This window comes from Bacillus rossius, chromosome 5, assembly GCF_032445375.1.
Source record: "Bacillus rossius redtenbacheri isolate Brsri chromosome 5, Brsri_v3, whole genome shotgun sequence".
Taxonomy (NCBI): domain Eukaryota; kingdom Metazoa; phylum Arthropoda; class Insecta; order Phasmatodea; family Bacillidae; genus Bacillus; species Bacillus rossius.
The window spans coordinates 30,677,244-30,702,590 of NC_086333.1; the positions used below are offsets into that span (position 1 = coordinate 30,677,244).

Consider the following 25,347-nt stretch of genomic DNA (forward strand, 5'->3'; position numbering starts at 1 on the left):
ACCGTCGTCATCTTAGCCAGGCATGATTGTGACTTGTTACAATTGGCGGCCCTACGTCTGGCGGTTCGTATTTCTACAAGCTCTGAGAACTGAAATCTTCTGAATCGTCAAGTGAACTTTTAGGCAAAATTGTCTAACTGCACTCTTGTGTGTTACAGCATAAACATAGCCATGATCATAAACACTGTTGTTGGGCCACTCGTTGGGGCGACACTTGTTGTAAGCGGGGGGTCGATCGGTCGGCTTTAAGATGGAAGGTTAGTGGGCGCCACCACGTGGTGCGGCACGTGGACCCGGTGAGACTCCTAACTCAGGGCGTGACTTCGCCCATGTGAGACGTGATATTCCCCCTTGAAAACATCTAGCACTAATTCCTGCCCGCTCTCAGCGTCGGGCACGCTTTTACCTACGCAGTGGGCTCTCAGGCGTCCCACACGCCGTCACACTCCACGTGGTCACACAGATGGAAAATAAAAGAATAATACGTTAAATTCGCACGCCTGATTTATTCCGCTAATTCAGCTCACACACGTACACGGTTGAAACTGTACAAAACGCCCGCGGCACGAATCGGTTTATAGGTGATGAGCCACCACGTGGTCACATATTAAATTACGTAGTACGAGGAAAAAGACCGAGACTGGCCGTAAACTAATTAATGAAGCAGTCCCCCGACCGAGAGTAGCTCCGAGGACTAAAAGAAAGTGATTGAGACGAAATTAAAGTTAACAGAATTACTTGGCAGAGAAAACAAGCGGTGAGGTCCCCGAAGTGCTGATGCATCTGCTCTCGGTCGTTGATGGCGGAAGACTGGGCTGAGATCATGGCTCGCTCGACTAACATGGCGTCCTCCCGCCGAAACAATTGCCGTTAAAAGATATTTGCGAATTCGTGCCACGGGAAACTAAATTAACATGACAAGAATGCATTAAAAATTATGTGACAATTTATGAATAAAGAGAAAAGATTGTACAAATTATAATTATTAAGATTTAAATTTAATCATTGTCTGGCTTCGGGTTTCCTCGGGAATGTCCGGAAACGCTATGATATTTTAATACATTATTTTAAATTAAAAGTACATAAAACCCTCCCTGCCGATCTGCCATCACGTTGCACTTAGGGAATATAAAAACAAATAACACAATTATATTTACTTATGTTTTTAGGGGTGCGGCGCACTGGCTCGACAGCGCCCTCTTGCCGGGCGATCACACACGCACGCACGGGTAGGCGGGAGGTTTGAATGGAGGGTGGGTGGTGTTTGGGCGGTGGCATATTGGACTTAAAAGGGGCGCAGGCTCGGACGATGTCAACACGGAACAACAAACAAGACAATAACTGATGTATGCAATATGCAATATAACACTACTGGGACAAAATCCAGACCAATTAAATGATAATTCAAAACTTTAAATTAATTAAAATACAAAATTTTTATCTGATATACTAAAATTGAAACTAATCATTTTTATTTGGCACAGTATATAACATGTGTTTTAGGTGACTATTGAACTGGGGAACTCTAATACATACCAGTATCATCAAGAAAATATTTAGAATTAAGTCTTGTACTATAACAATTGTAGGAAAAAAGAGAATCAAAATACATTCTACAATTAGAAAAGGAAACTAATTCAGGTAGCGGATAATGTTTTAGACTTATGATTTTGAGTAATTAGTTTTGTATAGATTTTATTTTTTTCACTATCAGAATTGTTAATATTATTACAAATTACTACGACTGTGCGAATATCAGTTATGTAGTTCAAATTGAATACTAATATCAAAATATTCTCAAATATGAATATTGAATTTGAATAGTAAGAATTTGAATCTCATTAAAATTTATTGTTCTCATATCATAACAAATACATATTTAAAGAAAAAGTAAATGTGTAGTGTAACGGCTTCTGGAAAATTAGATAAATTATAATAAAGTAAAAGGTTGGTTAGGTTAAGCTAGCTACAATTACTATAGGTAAAATTTTGTTGAAATATTTAAATTTTGAAAAGAAAATTAAAACATTATTCTACCTGATTATCTAAACAGATTCTGCAAAATTTTTTTTTAATAAACAGTGCAAAGCGAATATGTAAGGCAACTGTAGTTTGTGTAAAGAAACTTCTAGAGGGTGGGTTAAAAAGAATGCGCAGTGAGCAGTTGGAATCTATAGTTAAATATGATGTAGGTCTAAAAAAATTTTAAACTTTTTTTTTTTAATTTTGCACTATTTGAAAATAAATCAATATTTATATTATCACACATTAACATTTATGGATTATATATTTTTTGGCTTGTTTAACTAAAGTTGAGTTTAACTAAAGTAACTGCTTGGTATGATCCTCTCTTTTCCTGTACAGTCTATGTGTGCTTGGAAAAGAGACCAGTTTTTTTTTATTACAATAGTTATTTTGGTTCTCAGTATGTTCAAATGAAAGCCATACAACATCCTGTTTTTTGCCACTCATTTTGAACCAGAAAAGTTTTACCATCAAAGAACTGAAGTCCAGCAAATCTGCGTTATCTTTCTGGGAACTAACCACAGAAAGACTATTTCAATAAGTATCTTATGTCGTGGCTTTTCTGCAAAGTAAAAATAAAATTACGAATATACCATTTTCCAACACTGGAGACGTTCCTGTATTTACTCTGAAAATAGCGTTAATATATTCCTACTAGTTTCTGAGAAATACCAGTTTTTACCTCACATTTCAATATCTGTGCGTTGCCACTGCCTACCATTAATTGTTTACCCATGTCGGTTTTTGTGTTTATTTTAGAGAACGTTAATCAATCACATGTTTTATAATAAAAGTAATTAGTTAATATGATGGCCTGTTGCAGTTGTAGGGAAATATTATTCTTTATATTTTCTGTTTGTTGGTTGTTTGCCCAAATAGCATTGATTTAAGAATGTATTTTGTTTTTTGACATTTCATTTAAAGTAGTGTTTTGAATCATTTAGTAATGATTGAATGATTCATATATTATGTTAATCATGTTAAAAATACTTTAAAATATTGTGGACAGTTTGTTGAGTTAGTATTGTTACATTAAAATTTCTGTAAATTCATGTGAACATTTGGTTAGGTCTGGATGATTACATCTTAAATTTGTAATTCCTAAACAACCATAAGAAATATTTTATAGTATTTTTAATGTTATTATACTAACCCAACCAACCGTCTACAATGTTTGAAAGTATTTTTAGTGTAGGTAGCCTCATCTAATCGACCATTCCCAATATTTGAAGTGTTAGTATTCAAAATCTAATAAAATTAGTTGAATGAACTATATGTTTTGATATTAGAAAATTAGAATATTCGCACAAGCTTACAAATTATTAAACAGTATTCTAATTTAGATCTAACTTAAGCTAGGTAAAGTATAAGAATAGAATCAATGTTTGAGACATAAGAAGTTACATAATTAATTAAAGCTAGGGTTCTATGGGAATTGGAAACAGAGTTGACATGAAGATGAAAAAAACAGTTTAGAGTCCAAAATTACACCATGATCTTTTATACTAGGAGATACAGAGATTTGAGTTGTACGTCAAAAATGTTACAGATTTATTGACATTAATGATTATACATACTGTATTGATTTTTTGTATTTAGAAGTATATTCTGCAGTATTTTATGCGTCAAAAACTTAATACGGTTCTAACCAACAACAACTTTTATGTCCACAAAGCAATTGTTTTATGTCAGTGTAGCGTACCCCTCTAAGAAAAATATGAATTTATGAATTAACATTATTCTTCTATGATCCGCCATTGTTTAAGCATAATGTACTTGTAACTGCTGGTTTGATATAATGGATTCTAGATGGTTTAGTTACATAAGTTTACCTATGTATGTTGACCTTACGGGTTATGTAGGTATTTTGGAGTGGTTTCGGGTGTGAAGACTCATGCCCCTGTTAAGGAGTCTCCGACGGTCTGTGCACCCAGTATTTTGGCCCCAGACACACAATATTGACACTTATGTGTAGAACGTGCAAAGTCCTTCGACATCAAGGGTTGCCACAGCATTTTGATCAAGCCCTGTGATATTTATAGAATGCATTTACATACATACTTACATACTAAAAATTCCCAGATTGTCACTTTTATGTGAAATCCTCAGAATAATATTTTTTGCACTTAAGGTAATATCTTTATTAAAGATTCAATTTAATCTGAGTTTCACGAGTTTGGCCTTCTGATTATGTGCACAGTCTTGACTCTTTTGGAATCAGTTATTTAATTTTGATAGTATTAGAGTATGCAGTTACACACAAAGCTATGAAAGAAATACATGCAGTCAATTCAATACTTGAAGTGTTACTGTAAATTTCAATTACAGCAGTTGTAAATTCACATCTTCCTGCAACAAGGCACAAGTTTACTATTATAATTCGATCCCCCCCCCTCCCTTTTTTTTTTAGGTTTAGCAGTTTTGTTAAAAAGCATTGCATTGTATGCAGGTAACTACTGTATTTCATTTTAAACAACACATAAATTTTTTTGTTTACATTTGTGCTTGTGTACATTAATTGTATTTATTTACAAGCATTGCTTTTATTGTGTTGCAGATGAGAGTGGTTCGGATTCAGAAGGCGCTGAAAGCACTAGTTCATCATACTCATCATTAAGTGACTTTGTGTCAGAAATGGTGTCATCAGATCTTTCACCTAGTAAGTAAAATGAAATAATTAAAATTGGTATTGAACCTTAAATTAGAGAAAGAGAGAGAGAGTGTATGTGTGTGTGTGTGTGTGTGTGTGTATATATATATATATATATATATATATATATATATATATATATATATATATATATATATATATATATATATATATAGAGAGAGAGAGAGAGAGAGAGAGAGGCTGTCATTTTCTCTCATTTTTAGTTTTGTGTGAGCCATATTACCATGGAATTTTTTCACTCTTTGAACCAAAATGGAATATTTTTTATTACTTCTTCAGCGTTTCCTTTTTGCCGCAAAAAAAAAAAAAAAAAGTAATCTTCCTTGTAAAGCAGACCACCACTTTTCAGCTGTAGGAAGTGTGTTTTTCCATTTTTTAAATTTTGGTATAGTTCTCCTCACTCCTCGATAGTCAAATGATTTTAATTGAATCGTCTTCTTGAATGAAAATATTATTTTTTGTTTGTTGTGAACAATTTTTGTTTTGTTTCCATATCAGCACTGCCTTCATTTGTATTTTGTATATTAAACATTAAGGTGTTTTTGTATCTGCTGTCCAATCAGCAAGAAAAATTAATTACTAATTCATATTTTGTTGGTGTGAAACACTATTAGTTTAATTTCCTTTGTTTCACTGAGCTTCACTTTGATTGGTGTATTAGTATCTGACATTTTAGTATTGTCAAAAACTATATTTTTATTTTCCTAGTGCTTCATTGTTTGGACTTATATACAAATGTATTATTTATTACTTTTCACACCTGATACCTGATTGCTTGTGAACCAGTTGTTTCACACATTTGCTTTTGTATCATGCACAGCTAAGTCTGTACTGCTACAAATAAAATGTAGGTATTGTGAAACTCTAAAGTACCCAATCTACATGTGACATGAGATGACAATTTTTTGCTCTAACTACTTTGTAGGGCATTGATTAGAAAGAGGCAAAGAAAGGCCGGTGAAGGGGGGGTGGATTTGATGTGAAATTTCCTTGTAAACATGATAATTTTGGTATTGAGAGCAACAAGATTGGATATACGTACACCAATTCCTACTCTAAAACCATGCCGACCATCAGATAATCATTTTTTTAAGTTGAATTGAAAATGTGTTGAAATGAAGATGTTTAAAAATTAATTTTTTTCAAATAGTTTAGCAAAACCATTAAGCAATGATGTAGGCCTATAATTAGACATTCTATTAATTAATTTTTATGATGAATCGGGATAACTTTGGCTATTTTACATTTAGAAGAGAGAACTTTGGTATTGATGTCAATATTAAAAATGTGTTGTAGCAAGGGCACAATAAGTTGCTAACAATCCTTCAGGGCCGGTTGAGAAGGTGGATTTAAGAGATTTAATGGCCCAAAGTGTCAAGCTCTTGGATATAAAAGATACTGAAATAGTATCAAAATTTAAAATAGCTGTTGTGTTATGCAGGTTGGATGGCTTTACATATATATTAGAAAAGTATTGAAAAAAACAATTTGATATGAGGGTAGGGTCATTTGAAAGATCATCATTTCACATTTAAAGATAGTTGTTGGTGTTAAACATCTTTCATAATCTTGACACAGTTTCAAAATTATTTCTGATTTTTTTTTTTGATAATATTATTTATCCTTTGTGTCCAATACATTATGTCACATTTAAGAAAACTTTTGGCTATTTTGCGATGATAAAAATTTGTGTAATGTAACAAGTTAGAATTTCTTTTATATAGTTTATAAAAATGCTTTTTTTTTTATATTTTAAGGCTTGAATTAATACCAAGAAGAACCAATGAGGGTATTAAAAATACATATGTTTGCAAGAGTGAATATTATCACTTAAACAAATAGTTAACTGTTCAACCAAGGAGTTCACATGCATTGTCTTAAAGAAATCAGACCAGTCATGATTTTTGTTAGCATTATATAGACCTAAATAGTCAACCTTTTTATAATTTTTGTAGGAAGAGGAGACATTATTATTAATTGAGTATATAGCAATGATGATTTTTATATTTGAACTAGGATAAAATGCTCTTTGACTAAAGCATCAACAGAATATGTTACTTAAAAATTGAGTAATATTGATGTTACACTTGTTATGTTTACAATTGTACTTCCAATTTATAGTAATTAAAAATATACCTCATATTCTTTGTTCACTACTTCTTTATTTAGATTACACTGGATATAAGATAAAATGTTATAAAACACACTTCCTTGTTGGCTTCCATCCACTGTCCTTTCTTGCCAACCTTAGCTACACAACTTCCTCCTGGCGATCCATGTATTTCTCTACTATTACAACACTGAGACAAACCCGACTAGGGATACAATTAAGTAAGGACAATGCCTTAGATTTAGTATGAGCCTGTGACATATAGAGTGTGTGTTTGTTGAGCCAGTCAACACTAGGCACATTAATTAAAGTCTCCAAATATTAACATACCTTTTAAATATTTGAAAACTTATCTTCTAATTCGTAAAAATTCATTGCATAAATAAATGGGGATGTTTGAGGAGGGATTTAGATATTACCAAGTGTTAGAAATTTGTTAAAGGTTGTTTTTAGTTTAATTCAGACTGCTTCAATTCCAATGTGATCATAATGTTGGGTTGGTTGAGCAGGCACAAATTTAAGTTTATTAACAGTTACATGCCACCCCTCTCATTTCCATTTTAGAACCTAAGTAATGAATTACTATATGTTCTAAAAATTAGATATTGGTTAGTAAAATAATGCAAAGCAACACTTGATGGTTAAACCATGTTCGTGTGATACATATTATGTCATGTTGTAATGGTACTGGAAAGCTCTTTTAAAAAAGTACTGATTTTTGAAGTGAAACTTCTTTGCTAAGGGGGCTAAAATTTTCAACCATTACGAAAATTCCGATTGCACGAGGGAGGAGGAGAGTGCGTCAGCGGTGACGCCACTCCAATGCTTGCACTAACAGTCGAATGGGAAGATGACAAGAGGGGAAGGGGTTAGGTACATAGCGTAGCTTGTTATATGCTAGTTGTAATGGTCGGAAGGGGTGATGGCAGGGGAGAGGTAGAAATGATGCAGCAGTGATGCTACGAAATTCTCTTAACGCTGCTTGTATTTGTCTACTCCTCAGTTTTCGTAATGGTTAACGATTGACGCTGCCATATTTATTTTATATTTTTTAATGTATCTACAATTTATTTATTCATGTGGAAATTAGTTATTGATTGTGCAATTAACTTTATAAGTGTCATTAATTTTTATGTGAATAAGTTGTAATTGAAAATGTAAAAAAGAAGCATAGACTTAAGAGGTCAACTTTATATGTGTAATTTATGTTCAATTGGAGTGTTTTTTTTTGTTCTTTCATTATATTCAGCCTTAGATCGAGATTTAACATCATTCCTAAAAATATTTCATTCTCAATTATTATCTCTTGCTCAATAAAAAATATTAATAATTTGTCTCTATCTATACTTACATTTGACTTCTATCATGTGTTAATTTCAGTTACATACTTTTTTTTAAAAAAATGGATCATATCAAAGTAAAAAAAATAGCTGTTATTATTTAATGGCAATGAACAATGCTGAACGGAGCGCGTGACTGTCGACAGGCTTCCAGTCGTCGGTGCCTCACCAGGACATGTACACCTCGGTGACCATCCCTCCCCAGCGCATGTCGCTGTCGAGCGGTCTGGACCCCAAGCTCGTGTACCACCCGCCGTCGGAGCTGCAGCTGCCCGGCTCGACGCTCGGCGTGCAGGCCGAGGCCAGCCGGCCCGGGTCCCCTCAGTCCACGTCGTCCAGCCACAGCGACCTCAGCTCGCCCAGCTTCAACCGCGACTCGGAGCTGGAGTTCGGGGCTCGACTGCGAGGCGAGACGCCTGCCGTGCCGCTGCCTGTCCGGACGGATGCTGTGGTGAGTCCTGCACCTCTCCCATTCTCTCGTTTGTTGTGCTACCTGCTGTCTTGTCATCTCCGAACATCCGTGTTATTTGGGGCCTGCCGATGCCCTGATAGTTAAAATCCTGTGAAAAAAGCTGGATAATCTGTTTCACAGTAAGGGCCACCCTAAAATTTTGTTTGCACTTTATATTTGTCTTCAGTAGAATTCTGAGTACAAGTAAAGTCTTTTTGTACTGCCTCTCAGCTTATTGGACAGTAAACGACACGGCACTGTGTCAACGTTGACGTCGTCCGGGCTTGCGGCCCCTTTGAGCCCGATATGACACTGCCCAACCACCATCTCAGTTCAAACCTCCCGCTCGTGCGTGCGTGCGTGTGTTTCTAGCCCGGCAAGAGGGCGCTTAGATGCAGTGCGCCGCACCCCTAAATGTGTTAATTAATATTGTAACCCTTTTTCTTTCATTCTTTCGCCCCAGTGTTTTGTTGCAGTGTACCCGTGTATTTCCTTAATTTAAATATTACGTTAATTAAGAAACTATAGACGTTGCCCGGGCGGACCCGAATAGGCACGGACTTGGACGAGGGTAGGAATGTTTTATATAAATTCTCAATAACTAAGTAAATATTAATGTACTTTAAATTGCCAGTAGTTTTTATATAATTTTTAATGTTAAGCTATGATTTACTTAACTTTCGCCGGGGCACGGAATCGCAGAATGTGTAACGGTAATTGTGTTCGGCGCGAAGGGCGCCATGTTGCCACCTGCAAACCATGAGCTCATCCCAGTCTTTCTCTCCCGCCGGCCGAGGGCGGTCGTGTCGCTGCCTTGAGGCGACCACGTGCGTGGTCAGCCTCCTCTAATCTGATTCGTGCCTCGGGCGATTTTCGCAGTTGTACCAGTGAAGGAACGTGTACGGATATAAATTGTGAGTAAAATAAATCAATTAACTGTGTTACGTGTCTTTGTGTTCGGGGGGGACCACGTGGGACCCCAACCTGGCCGGCGGCGTGTGGGGCGCCCTGAGAACCCACTGCGGATTAGAAGCGTGCCCGACGCTGAGAGCGGGCTTAGGTAGGGTCGAGAGCAGCGCGTTTAATATCTAGAGGGCCAATATCTCGCCACACACGGGCGACGTAACGCCCTGGGTTAGGGTCTCCAGCCGGGTCCACGTGCCCACTCACGTGGTGGCGCCCACTAACTTTCTCCGATAATTTCACCACAACACCGTACGCCCTCAACATGCGGTCTTCCTTTATCTGCTAGAGACATGGTAGTCACCCACTCCTCTAACTTCTTCCTCCCAACCCTCCTCCTTACTTGTGTTTAATTTTACTACCCGTTGGCGGCTAGTTATTATTTCTTCTCAGTTACTTTTTCTTTCATAAAACTAGCATGCAGAGAAACCTCTTACGAAATCACTGACTCTGCTCAAGGGTCCTTGGTCTGCGGTGGCATCAGACGTGACCCAGGATGACTGAAGACTTCTTTTCTTAAATGCTATTCTTCTGCTCGTTATGTAATCTTTAATTCTAGAGTAACGTGTAGAGGAAATCCTCTCAAGCCTTGTTAAATCCCTCTTAACTTCGTGGGAAGTTTTGAGGGAGCTGGACTGAATGTCTTAATATCGCAGACAGTCAGGTGCTGCATTTCTCGATTGCATTTGCAGGATATTTTCTGCCCTCCTCCCAGTGACCCAGGATAAGTGTGTATGTCAGAGAGGTGATTAAGGCATGATCACAATATTATCTCTGGTCATTATTCTTTGCAACATTAATTCCCATCATGTTTAAGCAAAGAAGCAGTATCAGTCAAGTGGTGTAAGTTATTTGGTCTAATTTTATGTTTTCAACTCTGTCTTGAATGGAAACATTACATCCTGGAACCTCCGACCCTTATTATTAGCTCTGCCTCGGCCTGAATCATTTTTACAGTCAGTAAACTGCTACAACATCCAATCCACACAAAGAGCTTATTTGTTGTTTACTGGGCGTCTGGTAAACACTACTTGTTGTTTAAAACATTCTTAGAGCATTTCTGCAAGCATTTGAAGATCCTGTGATAAGTATTGAGCGTTGTGGTAACCGGTGTTGCCCAGGAGGAGGTGGCCAGTCCGGGAGGAGAGTCCGACTCCAACTCCACGACGACCACGCCGAAGACGGTGGTCAGCAACCAGTCGTCCCTCCCCCACCACTCGCCCACGCCGAGCCTGGGCAGCGAGGCCTCGCTCGCCAGCTCCGACCGGGAGCGGCCCAGCACGCCCAAGACCGCGCCCCGCTTGGCCCGCTCCATCACTCCCGTGAGTGACTGCTGGCAACTGCGACAGCACGAAGCGTGGTGGCGCAGTGGTCGTGCATTCCCGACGACTCGGATCCTGATTTAGATCACTCCAGGAATATGCTGGTCATTGCCAATTCCTTTTCCGATGCTCCTTTTCTGTACCATCGTGTGTTATTACTAGAAATAATATTTGATGGTTTTATTTTTAGGTCAGTTTAGTTTTTAAAACAGGTGATTTCAGTGTCATTTGTATTTTTATATATTGCATTTATTCATAAAAATAGGGTGAAACTAAAATATTGCTTAATACTTTTTTTCCACCAAAATAATCTCATTTTATCTGACACATAATGCACTTTTACAATAAAATAATTATTAATAAACATGTCTACAACAGGAATGCTCAGAAAAATAAAAATAATTTGGCAAATTTTTAAGTGTTTTGACAAATGGCCCATGTCATTAATGTAAAAATGTTTTGAGATGCAAGATCAAACAATGTAACATTAATTTTTTCCAATCCATTTAGTCCATACATCTTGGTGTAAATTCATGATAAATAAATTACATTCAATGAATTTACTATAAAAAAAGATGTAATTTATTTAATATGAAGTGAATTGTTGTTAATTTGCTGACTGATTTCATGATTTTAAATACAGTTTGGTGCTAAATGGTGTATTTACTTGCATTTCAATGTATATGTTGTATATGTTGTAAAGACATGCTTTGTCATGTTATTTCGGTTTTATCGTAAATAACCACATAATCTTGTCTGTAGTTATTATTGTATCTAATGATCTCATTGTCAACGAGAAGTTAAACTAAATAAAATAATTTGAAAATATGAGACAGTGAAAGCTTATATTTTTTTTACAGCATTGAGGAGGCCAAATTGTAAATTGTAAATATTTTAATTAAATTTTATTTTTTCAATTTTTTTTTACTGTAGTAACAAAATTTTTATAAAGTACTGAAAAGAAAGCAACATTTTTATGGTTGTATGTGTCTAATGTTCTTGGTGAGTGAAAATGTGTGGCACGGGGTGTTTATCATTGCAAAAATCTTTCAACATTCCGATAGTAGTTTTGGTTACAGCTTATAACAGTCCAGATCTCTGACTAGCTCCAAAATAGGTCTAGATTGTATATATATATATAAACAAAAGAATAAATTTTGATTGAAGTTAAAAATATAGTTTAAGTTACAGAAAATATTACTTTTTGAGGATAAGTCTGTGATATAGTTTTGCCAAAATAATCACATTCACAAATAAATTTTGTGGATTTATTTCTTCTATTACCAAATACTGAACATGGCCGCCATTTCATAATGCAGTAACATTTACACCAAAAAAACAAAAAACTCAAAGTACAAAAACAAAATTTTCAAAACCAATCAGTTCATAACTTGGGCACTATTTAATTATAGTTTGTTGAAGAAATCCCGTGGTCGCTTGCGATGCATGGTACAAATGGCAGAGAGACCATTTTCTCCTGAGCGTGGTCATCAGTTTACTCAAAAGGCTCCACTTAAGGCCTTCGCTACGTTTGTGGTTGAATGTTCTAATTTACAAAATGTCCAAAACGAGGTTGAATACAGCGCCACCTGGACCACAGTCATGAAATTATTCTCTTTGTTATATTAACATGTCATATTTAGCAAGCCGCCACTCAACACACCTGCTCTCGCAGATGCCCAAGTAACGACTAACATGCCCACAGCGGGAAAAAAACTGCACTTGTGATGCTATCAACAACCAATTACAGAGCACTTTACATTTTCGACCATTGATGCAACATTACATACAGAAAAATCAGCTAATCACGGGCACGTATTGACAGAATCTCAACCAACTCACGAGTCTTTCCAATGCTCATAGAATTCACATGACCATCACTGTCTCTTTCTATCCTTACTTCCTTGTCATGAGATGTTGCAAAATCCCAAACATAGAACCTTTGCAGATAATAAAAAAGAAAAATGTGAAAGCACATAACAACTTGAATGAGTAAGCAAAAATATTTTAAAATATCTTAAAGAAGACTTATTCACCATAAAGCCAGGGCCACACAGAAAGCTACTCTATGTTCGCTATATTCGTTGCGCCAGGTGGCCAGACAGGATAGTCCAGTTTGCGATGTCGGAGAGACGCATGCCATGGAATTTGAATGATGATTCTGACGATGATAATATTCCGCTGGCTCTCATAGTATGTGAACGTAAAAATAAATGGGTTCATGAATTTAATATAAAAACAAACAAATTTGAAGAATTTTTGTCATTTGATGAAGTAGTTGCTTGTGAGGACGAAACCAAATTTATGAATTATTTTAGGATAAATTCAACTCAGTTTAATAGCACATTCCCTTGGAATCAAATCCCAGGCATTGTCCTGCATGTCCCGCCTTCTACATTCTTCCAGCGATTTATTCCATAAACATGGATATTTTCGTAATCTTTTAAAAACTTTTCCATGAAGTACAATACAATTCCACGTGAAAACCAATGATTTTTTTTTATCTGCCCATGCGTGACGTCAGCGACATTTTAGAAAAATAGACGAGAACCAAACACCTGGCAACGTGCCAACATAGCGAACATAGCGAACACAGCTTATGTGGCCAGTGACACCTGAAATACAGAAGGCTATATTCTACTCGCATAGCGAACATCGTGAACATAGCGGCGACAATAAGGCCCTGTGTGGCTGTAGCTCAAAGGAAGTGAATGATCAGAAATCTAAAAATAGCATGAAAAATTGTAAATTATGATCATGAAATCTTACGTTTCACAATGCACAAATACCTCTCGAAAGAATAAACAGCTGTTATGTATGTCACACCAGAAAACATAACCATATTTCATTTCCGATTATAAAAACCTAGTAAATATTTAATAAAACCATTTACAAAGTGGGGAAGGCAGTAAGTAAACTGGGTTGCTACCAGCTCAATTGTCACAATCGTCTGCAGCATGATCCATGCCAATCTGAATACCAAGTAACAGGTTACGAGTGAGGTTAGCCACTGAGACATTTGGCGAGGAGAGCATGTGCTAGTCATTGTAATACTGTTAATTTCTGTTGTCTTCGAATGCTGATTATCATTTAGAAAAATTTTGTATCCAATGTAATATATAAATATAGTACAGTAGAATCTCGTTATAGCGAGCACGGTAATAGCGAGAACACGGCTATAACGAGGTATTTTTGAGGAATTTACGGCGTGATCGCTTGAAGCGCGCTTTTGTTATTTGTCTGCTTTATCTCCACCCCTCTCGCTCGCCACTAGACATCTTGCCGTTGACGCCTGTCACATTTTTCAACCTTGCAGTCGCCACCTAAGTGCGTGGCTTTAAAAATAGAATCCCATCCTTTCTTTCTTTTATCAAACTTCCGTTAGTTATCTGTGCCGTGTGTAGACAAAGTTTGAGATTGGAACAGAAACAACATAAGAAAGTATTTTTTACAAATTAGAAATATTTATGTTTTTGTTTTTATAATCGCGTATATTCACGTTTTTTTTGGTTGTTATCTTAAGAGATAATATTAAAAAGCCGCTCTAATGAAATTTAATTTTTTCTTGGTTAACAAAAACTTTTAATTATCAAATATTGTTAATTGTTTATATTCTATTTATTATTATTTACGCGACGTCATACTGTACGCGTACGCAATACGACTGGATTCGTTGTTGCAACATAATATAGCATGTTATGCGGTATCAGAAGTAACGAGTAACGTAACGATATTAATGAGTACTAATTGTTATAGTAACGAATACATACGGGTACACATTTTTTTGTTACTTTTACACCTCTAGTTGGCACTACCGCATTTATTTCCGAATCGCTAGGACAGTTTTCTTGTAACTTTTGTTTCGGTCAGTTGTTGGGGTATCTGTCCGGGAAAGGGGTGGTGATGGTTTGAGTTTAATCCCAAATTTATTTTCTAAAAAAGTTGACAGGTTTCTTTAAATGAAAAAAGTATAGTTTTCCAGCGACTATTTCGTTTGAGGCGTATGTGCGTTGCTGCAGCCGCACTCCTGCTTTTTTGTAAGGAATTAAATCGTTGCGCTACACTAGCACCACCTGTTAGCAACATCCCGAACCAACATGGCCGCCAGCAGACAGCCCGCGTCGACAATAGATAGCAGGACAATGCTGCGTCGGCCGCGATGCTATACTTACGTGGCGTGGTAGGGTATTCTGGTTATTTTGATGCAATCGGTGATCGTATCCGTACTTATGGGGTATCGTTTTAAAGATAATTCACACATCTGCTCACAGAAATTAATATTTCGTTAATATAACCTGTTATTTTCCAATTATACAGGTTTAAACACAATTTTTAGGTATTCGGAAAATTTTTATTTTTTGGGGGCCAAAATTTGTCCAATTCGGTTATAGCGAGGACACGGTTATAGCGAGGATCAAACCCGGAACCGTGACACCTCGCTATAACGGGACTCTAGTGTATTCTGTTGTAATACTTGGCCTTTTGCAAATGAAAGTATGCGAATGAAGTACAGACAGTGTTCACATTTTGGAAAGTCAGGGAACTTGAAATTGATCAGGTTATATCAGGGAATGTGCTTTAAAACCTGCAAAAGTCATGTTAATTGATTGTAATTTGAGGGGAAATGCTATGCTCCAGTTTGACGTCACCCAGACTTTGTTTAAACACTTTTTTTTCCAGATTGTGTTTTAGTGCATAGTCACACCCACAGTAAACTGGTGTATAAAAAGTTGTATTTGAACTAGTAAAGCTATAAGGATGGTGGAAGCGAGATTATCTTTATTTCTTTGTCATGAAAATGTGTTTTTTGTCATGGAAAGTCATGGAAAAGTCAGAAAAATATTTCTACAGATTTGTGTGGATACCCTGACAGAGTAAGAATTTTTAAATATCTATTTTGTTCTACAAAAAATTTTACTTCAATACAATTATGCTTAAAAGTATGACCTATTTTTAAATTTTGCGCTTTTAACTTTAAATAGAAATGAGCTGCAAGTATAAGTCGTATTTGACTGATCGCAAGTATATTGAGAAATGGTCAGTTTTACGGTCTTATTTGTATTTCGATTTCGTTTTTAAAACAGAGAATTTCGGTCTTTATTTTTGTAAAAGCAGTTTTGTGATACTTATTCCACCAAAATAAATGAAAAAATTTATATACTGCATTTTTAAAAATAAAATAATTTGTAATAAATTGGTCTAAAACAGATACATTCGGAACAATAAAAATAAATTAGTAAGCATTTGTGTGGTTTAATTGATCCAATAAGTAATGCAAAATAAAACAAATTAAATAAATTTTTCTTATCTATGTGCTCGGGTACAATTTTTTCTTTGGAAATAATGACATTCCTTCAATTTGAAACATTAAAATTTTTATTTTTTTAAATGTTAAGTTTTAGTTAAATGCTACTTAATTCCATAAAATAACTTGCATTTGAGTGCTATGTGGGGTATTAATTTGCATTTCGGTGTAATGCGGTGTTTTGACATGCTTTTCGGTGTTATTTCAGTTTTATTGCAATTCTCCATATAATCATGTCCCTATCAATTAGTGTTCCTAGCTTGGGAAGGTCAAGGGGATGATAGTGCATGCTCTTTGTTTCCTCAGAAAAAAACGTTTAAAAGAATTGATGATGGTTCTTGTTACTAACGGAAGCAATACTGCACATTTTCTGGTATAAAGATGAGTGGTCCCACTCCTGTTCCCGTGGTGGGAACTCTGGTCGGTGCGGAGGGCTGACGGTGTGTCGGAACACTGCAGGCCCCGCCCCCCAGCCCCGGGCCCCAGAGGCAGCCCAGCATCGGCAATGTCCTGGCCAGGACGTCGAGCTTCGGGTCGCCGGGCGGTGGGGTGACCCGCCAGGGCAGCCAGACCTCCCTCTTCGAGCAGTTCGCGGTGTCCGCCAAGGAGCTGGTGAGGGAGACGACCCGGCAGAGCAGTCAGGACGGCTTGCTGGCCCACATGGACAAGGTGAGCAATTCCTGCTTCCGACTGTCGAGCCGAGACACGCTCTAGGATAGTGTAGATGTAGTCACGCTTGGTAGCATATTGATATCAAGAGGCCCTGGCATTGTTTCTAAGCTCCTAGAACAATTGTAAGTACTTAACTTTAAAGAATAAAGTAAGCTTTCAGAGTGGCTTATGTGGATTATCACACAGAATGAGATAAGAGAGTCATCAGTGTTTTGTGCAGTAAGGAATAGGCTATTCACGAAGCAGTGGAGCAAATAAATGTATTAAAAGATACATACAGTAGAATCCCGCTGATGCGACCCCTCACGGTTTCCGGAAAAACGGACTTATAAACGGAATGGTCACCATAGAGAATTCGGGCCAATTTTTACACCCCCCCTCCCCCCCCACACACACAAATATATCCAAATACATAAAAAAATCGCCTTTGTGAGTTCGGCTATGCTAGCCGGCTGGTGGTTATTTTCGTTCAAAACGTGGCGAAGGAACTTGTGTGGATCAGGTAGAAAACATTCTGCTATAAACGAAAGATATAAGAGCAATGCTATCCTGAAATGCTGTGACATGTTTTTGGAGTAGATAATCACAGCGACAGACCGACAGGATGCGCTCCCGCCCTTGCCGTCAGCGATGTTTATTTTGACAGTTCAAGCAATTATCTTTTCCACGTCCCTTCAAAGCGTAAAAAAAAAAGAAAAAAACACGTGTGAACGGGTAAATGAGGGGAAGGAGAGCGGAACTACTGGCTGCGCACGCATCTACACGCCAGTCGCCACTGTCTGGCGACTTAGACACTTGTATTTTATTCACTGGCTGACGATGGAACGTAGCAAAGTAAATGTGTTTGCCGACTTGGGCAGGTGAAATTTGACTTCGGGCGGGCTCGGGTGGATAATTTTCCAAACTTTTCAGGCTTGGGCAATCTCGGTCAGCCTTGAACACTACTTTGTGACTGAGCAATGAGCATGCGCCGTACGTGCGTGCGTACGCCCGCGCGAGTGTGTGTGTGTGTGTGTGTGTGTGCGTGCGTGCGTGCGTGCATGCGTGTGTGTGAGGCTGGCGACCAGCAGCATCGTTAGCTTGCGAGAGTGTGACTGTAAATGTCGACCTTGACCACTTCGCTCTCTTTTATCTCTGTCTCACCCTCCCACAAATATATTGGCTGGCAATTCTCGCCCTCTTCACCTTCTTTATCTTATCTCTCACGCACACTTGAAGAACCTAATACGTTGCGCCCCTCAAATTAGGGATGGGCAGCACGGTTCATTCCAGTGAGTGGTTCGGAACCAATTCGTTCTTCAAATTGAACCAGTTCTTTTAAATGGTTCAGTGGTTCATTAAAAAAAAATTCTCGTACAACTCGAAGGAATCGCTCGTTTTCTCTTGATATCACGAGCGAGAGTCGAGAGAAGTGTAAGCGGATATCTGGGGGAAACAGAGAGAGAGAGAGAGAGAGAGAGATAGCTAAAAACAGTGAAACAGTATCCTGGCGATCTGGCTGATTGCGTGTTATTTGCTGGTAGTGGGTGGGGAGGGGGGAAGGGTGTTGTCAACGAGCAAAGAATCGTGGAGAGCGAATCAGCGTCCAGCGATGACAAGAAGAAAGAAGGATGAACCAAGAACCACGAGTCCACGCCGGACGCGATAGCCGAGAGTTGTGGAGGAGAAGGAACAAAGAACAACCAGCGAACCTCTCCTTCAGTGTTCTTCCCACTGTCCGCGATTGCTGAGCTGGTGAACCACGGTTCTTTTTCTGGGAACTAGTTCCTGAGTGTTCTTGGACACGAACCGTTTCATTTGAGTGGTTCGTGAACCATCGGCCCATCTCTACTTCAAATTTTTAAATTGCTAATTGCTGCCTTCCTTCTGTACTGCATTTATAATTTCTTCTCTCTTCTTAAGAATCGTGAAGAGAGTAGACTTCGGAATGCCATATTATTGTGCTATCTTCGTCTTGGAAATTGTCTTCTTATCCACTTGCTGGACAATCTCATAATTTTTCATTAGCGACAAACTGGCTCGCTTATACTCATTTTCAGGAATCCACGAGTCCGTGTAACTTCAAAGAGTCACAATCGTCAAACGGGACTGGGACAGCAATAGACGCGCGCGTAGATGCTATCAGTTGATGCGCGCAGTTTACCGGTATTGGCCACCGTGGACAGTCTAGAGGGTTGGTATCTATTTTTAGCCGTCTTTTATATGCCTGCCTGCTTACAGTACAGCGCTCGCCAAGATAAACGTGAACAAATAGCGCCCAACAAAGTGTAATAGACTTGTTTTTCAGCCTATTTTACTTAAATTTTCGACTTTCTCTGCTCAAATTTTTCACGGTTTCTCAAAAAAAAAAACGGTCGTATAAACGGAATGGACGCATCAGAGGGGGGTCGCATCGGCGGGATTCTACTGTACCAAGTATTTTTAAGACTGCTGAACTCCATGAGATGTTCTGCACGAGATGATGGAAGTATGTATTTAGGCCACTACATCAATACATTGGGGGAGTTGCACAATGTGTTTCAAGAATAGGTTCAATCTTTCTACAAAACAATGTATGACATGTGATATATCTGACAGTGAGACCGGCCCATGGTTTAGGATGTAGTTGTTAAGCATTTGGTTTTATGAAAAATGCGGGAGCATTAGTGGAACTTTGCTCAAATTGTCAAAAGTCACCAACTAATTTTTTTATACTGTTTACAAGAGAAACAGATTGGGAAGAAATTTAAAACAGAAATATGTCATGAGAAATCCCTGCAACCTCTCCATTCCATAAATTCCATTCAGAATACCATGTCCCCAGAGTTGTTGCAGAGGAGTATGATGTTGTAGCTGTGTGACTGTGGATTAGATTAGGCTGTTCAGGAATGTGCGTGGTGCACTAGGAAGAGATCAGCATTGTTATAGTTTCACTGAATCATAAATCAATAAAATCAGGAAATTTACAAATTTATTCCAATTCTGTTTTTGTAATTATTCATCATAAATTCATAACTCATAACTTAAGAATTCACATGTTTATCTCATAATAGTTATCCCTTTCTAAGTTGCAGCATTTACTTTGCCTTTCACTTCAAGAAATATATATTCAACATTGTAATAAAGTGATGTCAACAGCTTCATAGGGGAATGAATTGTCACTTCTTTTTTGATCTTTTTATCATTTGTTGAACTCGTAAATTAAATTCTTTCAGTTTGTTTATATTTAATACTTATATGTTACCACAGTAAATCTGAATATGAATAAATCTGAATCCGAACTGGTAAATTTATAGTTCAATAATTTGCATAAGAATATGTTTTTACAGGAATTGACACATACCTTAACAGCCTGCACATTCAGAGTCCTGGAATAAAAGTACTGGCAACAAGAGATGTTTGTGTTAGAATAGCCATCAAAGGTTTTGATGGATCCATCGAACTAAAATGCAAGAATGCTTAAGGATCCTTTAACTTATTGCACCTGTGAGGTATTGCGAATGTGAAATTGGGCACATGGAGTTTTTTTCAGTTATCCATAGCTTGATCTTGCAGCTGAATAAATAGTCAAAAATGATCAAGAATTGTAAAATGTGCCAAAGGGCGTACATTTATTGACTCTAGAAAGAGCACTTTGCAATCACAGGATAAATAATTATCTCATTCATTGGTAGAGATTGCTAGAACACTTCCTGGAATGCATTATCTAGATGGTTATGATGATTTTTGTGCTGAGATTCAAGAAGTCAAGGACGTGTTGAACTGTCCTTATTTAAAAGACATTACTATAGCAGAAAATAACATAGCAGAATTTAGTATTGAAAGATAACACTGGTTTTGAAGGAGGATTAGATTAAAATAAGTTTTTTGCTTTTTTTTATTTCCTCACTTTGTGATGGTTGGCTTGAAAAAATTTGCTAATAGCGAAGCTAAATCTTGTATGTACCTGTTGACGGTAGAGTGATCAGCAAACTCAGTATCTCACTGCAGTTTTTGCACCTGTATTACACCTTATAAGATGTTGGTTGGGTGATCATTGCAGCAATATTTGGCGGAAATCTGGCCAAGGGAGAGTTAAAGAGTGAATAAGAGAGTGTGAGAGGAAAATAAAAGGAAGCAGTTGAAATGAAACATACCACAAGTTTAGAAGTTGTAAAGTCAGAGGTGTTGCTTGACATGTTCAGTTAGAGAGAAGGAAATATGAGTAAAAGATACAAGTTTCAATTACTCATTCTCTGCTACTGTGTCACTGTGCTGGGTTTGACATTTGTTCAAAACTGTACTCTCTAGTATCAAACTACCTGTTCATGTGGACTTTGCCCAAAGTCTGCTATTTCTCGTTAGCTAGAGCTTCACAATTTGTTTTATCTCATTACCTTTAAATTAATAATCATCATGGCTATGTGTATATCCTTACCATTCACCCCGAAACACCACTGTGTTAACTCTCAAGCAGGATCATGATTTGGCTTAGAATTTTAAAATAATTTCTTGTTAATAATGGTGGTACTTATTGAGTTTTGTATTTAGATCAGTGTGTACTGACTTTGTAAAGGGCTTTTATATGTTGACTTTTTGTTTTGATTGGTAATTTCAAAGAACCAACTTACTGTCTCAGATTAATCAGTATTTAATATTATGTATATTTTATGTCATTTATCTCAATGTAAGCATGACAAGAGTATAAATATTAGCTTCTTAAGGTTTCTTGCATTATTACCAGGGTGTTTATGGGTCACGAAGTGATGAAAAAATATTGAAACTTAAGGACTGAGAAAGTAACAAAACAACAGTAAAATTGCTGTAAGTCACAGACCTTAATTTCCAGTAACTGTTTGCTAGCTAGCATTTTAGTTTTGATACCACAGTTCAGGGGTGCAAATCTGAAGGATAGGGGGATTGTGATTGAGATTTCGTGCTAACTGAAATTTACAGACGTGATATTCAAGACTGGGACAGTAAAATTCACATCGCGCTAAATGAATCAGCGCAATCTGAAGACGTGCTAAGTGAGGGATAGGTGTAGTTGTACTAGACCACAAAAATTTACCGTAGAAAATCTTGGAAGTTGATAAAACACTCTTTAGAGCCATGAAATCTGTAATTTACTTTGAGCTGCTAACTATTTTTTTAAATATTAAAAATAGTGGTATCAATCCTAATCCCTTAATTATGTATTTCTTACATACATGTAATAAGTCAAAAAGTACCAATTTATTTCAGTGTAATAGTAGCTACTATAAAAAATTAATGTTATATATATGATAGTTGCAAATTCATGAATTATGTCTAAATTAGTTAACTTAACAAATTGATAACTCTCAGGCTCATAGTGGCATTCCTCATGTACTTTTCAAGATATTTGCACTTTAAAATTATTTTTTATGTACTATATGTTATATGTATTCATTTATTGATGAAATACTATGATTGTAGCAGGAATTTGTTTTGAAATAATTTAGACACGGGCAAAAATCTGTGGGATTCCCAGGGGGGCTGCTGGATAGTGTCTATCATTACCATTTATCAGTTATGATTTTGCAAGCGCAAGCAGGACCCCTCAGCATAAGGCTTTTTGACTCCAGGGGGCCCGAGTCCCCCCGGCCCTCCTGAGATCCCATGCATGTATGTACTGGTATGTGAATGGAAAAAAATATATATTTAATAATTTTCTTAAGTCACTTCTTGAAGGGCAGTTTTTATGTTTAAATGAAAAACCAGCAGCAATCATCTTAAAGTAGAAAATAAGTACACTGTTTATGCCAAGCTAAGCTTTGTAGTTGTTACTCTTCGAAATTGTGGGTATTTATATTTTGCTGTCAATGTTCTGGTAACTTGTGCTGATTGCTGATTCTAAAAGTATTTGCTATGTGAGTTATTTATTTTTCTCTCCCTTCCCTTGAATGCTTCTCTTGTTTGTGATGGTCTGCAGTTGAAACTGCAAGCTAAGGGGAAACTAGAGGCTACAAACGAAGATGGAAGTCTGTTTGCACCCTTAGAGCAGGTATGCATGATTCCTGTCTGCAGTAATGCATGCCTTGTGTTTATGTTTATCAGTAGGCTATTTTCTTTCTGAACCCCACTGCCATCTACATATTCCGTTCGTGTCAGTTTGAATGTCACATCTGTCGAGCCTTGCACAATCAAGAGTATCTGTTTTTGATTTCATTTATTTTACTCTTGAAAATTAATAACTAAACTTGTGTTCGTTTCATGGTTTGCTTTTGATGAATTGTTTTTCTGGTTGACTTCCAAATTTTTTTTCAGCATGAACTGATGTGATACCTAAAATATAATTTTAGTAATTAATAGGTAGTGTTCGTAGTCACTGCAATCTCAAGATGATTGGCGCTACATTTGCAAATTAAAATTTCTATGTTGAATTTTTAGATCAAACAAAAATATTTATCTTTGACTAGTTTATACATTTTTTTACTGCCGTTTTAAAGATAAGTACTACATCAATTGAAAGACATGGTCCACTTCTGTCTCTTGTAATGTTGGAGTTGCTCAAAAAAATGTATTTTTGCAACCAACTTTTAAAAACCCATGTTCATTACTACTGCTCTTAAATGAAAGTGGAAATATCTTAAGGAATGTGTAGAAATGTATAGCCTGAACTAAAATATAATATATTTAAGTTAATGTCTTAAATATTATTAGACTGAATGCTAGTATAGATTTAATAAATATTTTTTTACCAGTAAACCAAATTGTTTGAGGGATATTGCTTATTTTTAAGTATTGATGCCTTTTTAAAATATTGCATACCAGCATGTTTTGGTGTTCATACTGTTGTAGATGATGAGAGCCAAGTTCAGAACATATCCCAGTTCACGACATTCATAAATCCTAGTTAAATCTCGAAACTTAACAAGCATGACAAGACACTCAAGGAACACAGGCAAGACTCAGTTTTTCACACAGGTACTTGATGCGCGCACCGTTCACTGCCTTGGTGAACAAATCAGCAGGGTTCTCCCTGCCAGTGATGTGCTTAACCTGTATCTTACCCTTTTCCGTCATTTCCCTAACAAAATGATATTTGATATCTATACATATATGTTTCGTCCTTTCAGACACTTCCCATGTCTTACACATGGCTATGGCCGTCTCGTTGTCAGAGAGGATCACGGCAGGGTTGGGTGCAGAGCCATCTTGCCCCAATTCAGACATGAACTGCGATAACCATCTTGCTTCCTTTGTTGCTTCGTAGATTGCATAATATTCCGCAACTGCAGTGGAATCAGCAACAGAGGTCTGTTTTCTCGAAACCCAGATAACAGGGCCTCCCGCTAAGGTTGCCACAACTCCTGTTATAGACTTTCTGTCACGCCTATTGTTGGCTAGGTCTGCATCACAGTAGAATACGGCAGCGCCATTTTGTTTAGTAAATTTCAACCTCCAGTCTTTGGTTTGTCTCAGTATCTGAGCACATGTACAATATCTTGTCAGTCCCGAAGGGTTGGGGTCTCGCATTTTTGTCTAGACCTGCACACTGCAAAGCTAATGTCCGGTCTTGTTGTTTGCGACAAATGTAGTAGGCTCCCAATCGCTATGCGGTATAAGTGCTTGTCAAAAGCTTTGTTTCCAGCGTCTGTCCCATCATCATGGTTGATCTCTATGGGGAACGCTTTTCCTCTTGCATTTGTCATTTGAAAAGTACGCAGCAGTTGCTCGATGTAGTGAGACTGATCCAGTAATATAGAGTCACCTGTGGAAATGATGTTCACTGAAAGAAAATTGGTCATCTCCCCCATGGCTCTCACTTCGATAGTCCCAGACAGCTTTTTTTTCATATACTCCACTTTCTCACGCGTCCCGAATAAGCCTAGGTCATCAACTTAGACAAATATCACTAGTTCCTTGTGGTCATCTATATATACGCAAGGGTCTTTCTTCAACCTTCTCAAATTCCAGCCAGTTACGATACCGTCAAGGGTGTCATGCTACTCCTTGTTACGTTGTATGTTTTTGCCCGGCTAAGCACACATAGAAACGTAACAAAACAAAACAGTGGTCCTTTAGATTTACGTTGGCTCATTTGGGGAAAGCCCATTTTTGTCATTTTTCCTTTTATGCAAGTGTCACAAGCATTAAGAATCTTCCCCTCAATCTCCAGTTTGGATATTTTTCTGATACTTTCTTCATTTAGGTGGCCAAGCCTTTGGTGCCACACCATTACACTCTTCAACGCTGTAGCATCCCTAATTTCACAGTCATGGTTTGGCATATTTACTACATTTGTGATACTGTCCAATTTTTTTTCAGAGTGTAGGACATATAAGCCATTTGAGACTGGAGCCTTGAATAACATTTCGTCATGATCATAAGCAATGGCTTCTCTGACATTCATTTCCAGACGAATACCCTTTTTTGCTATCTTGCTTACCAAGAGAAGATTGAAGTTAAATTCTGGCATGTACAGTAAATCCGATACGGTGAGAGTCCACCCCCCACATTCATCAGTTATTTTTATCTCTACCATACCACATCCACTGACCTTCGC

The 25,347-nt window shown here is 37.3% G+C and overlaps 1 protein-coding gene across 13 annotated transcripts in view; it reads left to right on the top strand.

Moving 5' to 3' along the window:
* Positions 1-25,347, top strand: part of LOC134531686 (MAP kinase-activating death domain protein) — a 268,039-nt gene that overhangs the window by 108,558 nt on the left and 134,134 nt on the right. For 10 of the 13 annotated variants that reach the window (XR_010075065.1, XM_063367486.1, XM_063367496.1 and 7 more), the window contains 5 exons: positions 4,583-4,684; positions 8,293-8,597; positions 10,682-10,882; positions 16,647-16,856; positions 22,771-22,842. Coding sequence is in view for 11 of the 13 variants with exons in the window: in XM_063367486.1 (XP_063223556.1) it covers positions 4,583-4,684; positions 8,293-8,597; positions 10,682-10,882; positions 16,647-16,856; positions 22,771-22,842 (890 nt within the window). In the remaining 2 variants the exon portion in view is untranslated. The remainder of the gene's footprint in view (positions 1-4,582; positions 4,685-8,292; positions 8,598-10,681; positions 10,883-16,646; positions 16,857-22,770; positions 22,843-25,347) is intronic. The other 3 variants (XR_010075066.1, XM_063367495.1, XM_063367497.1) reach the window with 1 other exon arrangement.